A 3,418-nucleotide genomic window follows, 5' to 3' on the forward strand; every position below is an offset into this window, starting at 1 on the left:
CCAGTTGATAGTCATCACAATGTGGCCCTTGTCAAAGTCTCTCAGATCCTCACGCTGCCCATTTTTCCTGCTTCTAACACATCAACTTTGAGTACAGAATGTTCACTTGCTGCCTAATATATCCCACCCTCATAATGTTATAGCTGATCGGTGTTTATATACTACTAAAGCAGCAGAGTCACCAGATTAAACCAAGATAAATCTCGCCTAAACAAATCAAAGACATATCAAACAAACAATAAAATATCACCAACATTACGTCTCATTGCTATTGTTGGGGACTACTTTAAGCTGTGGATTGATCCACATTCATTCAGTGCTCTGACGCCGAATGTGGTATAGGTCAGTCACTTCTTCCTGGTCAAATGAATGAGAACTAACACATAATCTGTTCAAAAGTATGAAAAAAACCCACAACCTCATCCCAAAATGGGTATACTGGTATTAAAATGACCATGTTCTCACACCGTCTCCTCCCCTCTAGTCCAGAGCCGGAGGTAGAGGTGTTCAGGATGGCAGCCAACATCCCGGGTCGGAACCGGGCCGTGTTCCTGCTGACCTATGAGGAGCTTCTGCAGCGACGTCTTGGACGCTACGAACACGTGACTAGCCTTCGGCCGCTGCAGCTGGTGAGCCGCCTCACCCTGGATGTCACCATCGTGGACCATTCCCCCATCACGGACCTCCAGGTGCTGCCACTCCGCAACGGCAGGAGCAGCAGTGCTTCCAGCAGTGAAACTGGGCCTAAGACACCAGGTTTACAGAGACATCTTATTATTTTATTGGCTAATTTTGGTACATATTTGCTATTTTTGTAGTTTTTCATGCTGTTATTTTGATCATGCTGCAAAAATAATAGGCTTTTCATTTATACATTTCTACTCAATATGTTTTTGTATTGTTATTGTTAGTTGTCCAGTTAAAAAAAGTGCACAAAGCTCAGGCCACCCTTTTTAAATCCACTTTTAGGGTCATGGTCACTTGACTTATTTCAAAGTTTTGTTCTTGAGCCAGTTAAAGCTTCCACAAACACACTTCCTGCCTTTGTGCTTCAAGCCAAGCCGGAGCCTCCCGTCACCACTGTGATCAAAAACGAAAAGAACGTCTGTAAGATCACCTTCAGCCCCAACATCGTCCAACAGGCCAAGATCACCACCAACGGCCTCCTTGGAGACTTTGTGATCCGCTATGATGTGCAGAGAGACATGGGGATCGGAGACATTCAGGTGGGAGCATGTGAAACTTTGAGAGATGAGGGAAAAGCAGGAAAGCAGACTGGGGAAGAGCATAAAAATAGTTTTCATATTTTTTATATGTGCATACAAATTTCCCATCCAATTTCACACACACACACACACACACACACACACTCATCCACGCACCTGTTAGTCATCCATTTCTCTGGTTTCCTGCCACCGCAGTCATTCCGCTTGCCAACTACTCTGTCTGTCTTCAAAACCATACTATGTTTTGACAATCGCACACAACTACTGCAAGTGATCTCACTGCCTGTTGCATATGTGCAAACTTCTTTCTTTCCCAGGTTTTAAATGGCCATTTTGTCCACTACTTCGCCCCCAAAGACCTGCCAGTGGTGCCCAAGAATGTGGTGTTTGTGATCGACACCAGTGCCTCAATGCTGGGGACTAAGATCAGACAGGTAAAGCAGCACAAACAGTATATATATTGTTACGTTATATTGTTATATATACATATATATACAAAGAAAACTGTTGTGAAGTTAAAGCTGCAGGACCAATTGGTTCATTACCTAAATTACGTGTGAAGTGGCATCAATTGAAGTGGGTATTCTGCAGTATTTTTTGCTTCCGCTTCCTGAACGTGTTTTATCATCTATATATCAATTTTATCAGTTAGTACCTGAATGCACCATCATAGAAGAGTCTTTTAAATAAAAAAAGTGCTCTTAACTGCATCACTGTGCAGCGATAACACAATTTAGGCAACCGAACATAAACTTTGATAAAAGGTCCACTTCATTAGCTTTTTTAGGAGCATGTATCCATCTTCATCAGTGGATGAGGTTTTAAAGCAAACTCCTCGTACTGATGAAGATCATAGTGTGGGATTAAAATATTTGGAAAAAACTGCTAAATAAACCTTGAATTAAGATTATTTTGTCTTCATTGTGATGGAAAGTCTCAGAAACTACAATGGCTTTTAAAACACACTGCCAACTGTGTCCTTCCTGTTGATCTGTTCCCACTGAGCAGTTTTTTGCTAATGCCCATACTTTACTGTACCTGCCTCTAGAATTTAATCTGGGCCAGTCTGACGGACACTTTCATCTGCTGCAGCATCAATTGGGGATTTAGGCTAATAGTTTTGGTGTATGCTCACATTAAAGTCTTCCAGGTTCCAGATGGACCAACAGTACCAGATATAAACCCATTCTTACTTTTCCTGATGCGTAACAGGAAAGCTGATGATCTTGCCTCCCATGCAAAGCAATTTACCCCGTTTTTAAGCAGAATCTCAGTGGCTGCACTGGATCAGAAAACTGACACCCCGCCTACCTCACACCCACACTGGAATATCAATATCAGACCTTTCCCTCTATCTGCAATAGCACGATAATCCCCTCGGCCAGACTCGGAGCTGATCTCTGCAGCTGCCATGAGCGAGGAGTATAGAAACAGAAAACTGAAAAACAGACTTTCAGTGAGAAAGAAAAGTGGAAACATACAGCACAAGGCTGCGCTGTGAGGGAGGAAGGTCAGTGTCTATGGGGTAATGGAACTTTCTAGACAACGGCACCCTCGACCCCTTGATCTGTCTCCCCCCACCCACAGCCAGCCCCCAGCGGGCCGCAGAAACAGAACAACAAGTGTGTTTGATGTGGCTCCACAATAGAGGGTTTCAGTTTAGGTCAGTCTGTGGTTTTGACCCCTGCTGTATACAGCACATATACACATCTATAAACCCCTGAACACCAAATTATATATCACACCCACGTGCTCAGGGCTGCAGAAATGCTGAGATAGTGAAGCTCCAGAAAGTAATTTCCAAAGTCCAAAGTCCACGTACTTTTGTTTGCCTATTTCTTTACATGGATACATGTAAAGCGAACTAGAAGGCAGTCAAGTTAATAATATTATATTAATTATAGTTTAAAATGGATATAGTATAATAATAATTAAAAGGTATAACACTGAATCATCAGCATGCGGCCAAAACTCTACTGTATGCATTAAACAAATTTCATGGAAATCTGTCACATTGCTAATCTAACTCTAACTTGAAATATAATGGTCTTGAATTAAACTCCAGAAAACAGTTAACTTTCTGATGGATTCAAAGACTACACAGTGTGTTTTCTAAAAAAAAAAAGTATAACAATGGCATGTGGAACCCATTAAAAACCCATCGGATGTACTGAACAATGTACGACCAAAGT

General features: G+C 42.0%; 1 protein-coding gene across 1 annotated transcript in view; it reads left to right on the forward strand.

Moving 5' to 3' along the window:
• Positions 1–3,418, forward strand: part of itih5 (inter-alpha-trypsin inhibitor heavy chain 5) — a 14,858-nt gene that overhangs the window by 3,067 nt on the left and 8,373 nt on the right. Inside the window, exons 5-7 of the mRNA XM_035675441.1 lie at positions 485–756; positions 1,057–1,226; positions 1,544–1,660. Of these exons, the coding sequence (XP_035531334.1) occupies positions 485–756; positions 1,057–1,226; positions 1,544–1,660 (559 nt within the window). The remainder of the gene's footprint in view (positions 1–484; positions 757–1,056; positions 1,227–1,543; positions 1,661–3,418) is intronic.

The sequence above is a fragment of the Morone saxatilis genome, unplaced genomic scaffold (assembly GCF_004916995.1).
Source record: "Morone saxatilis isolate NCDOM2014 unplaced genomic scaffold, NCSU_SB_2.0 Contig10, whole genome shotgun sequence".
In the NCBI taxonomy this organism is placed as follows: Eukaryota; Metazoa; Chordata; class Actinopteri; family Moronidae; genus Morone; species Morone saxatilis.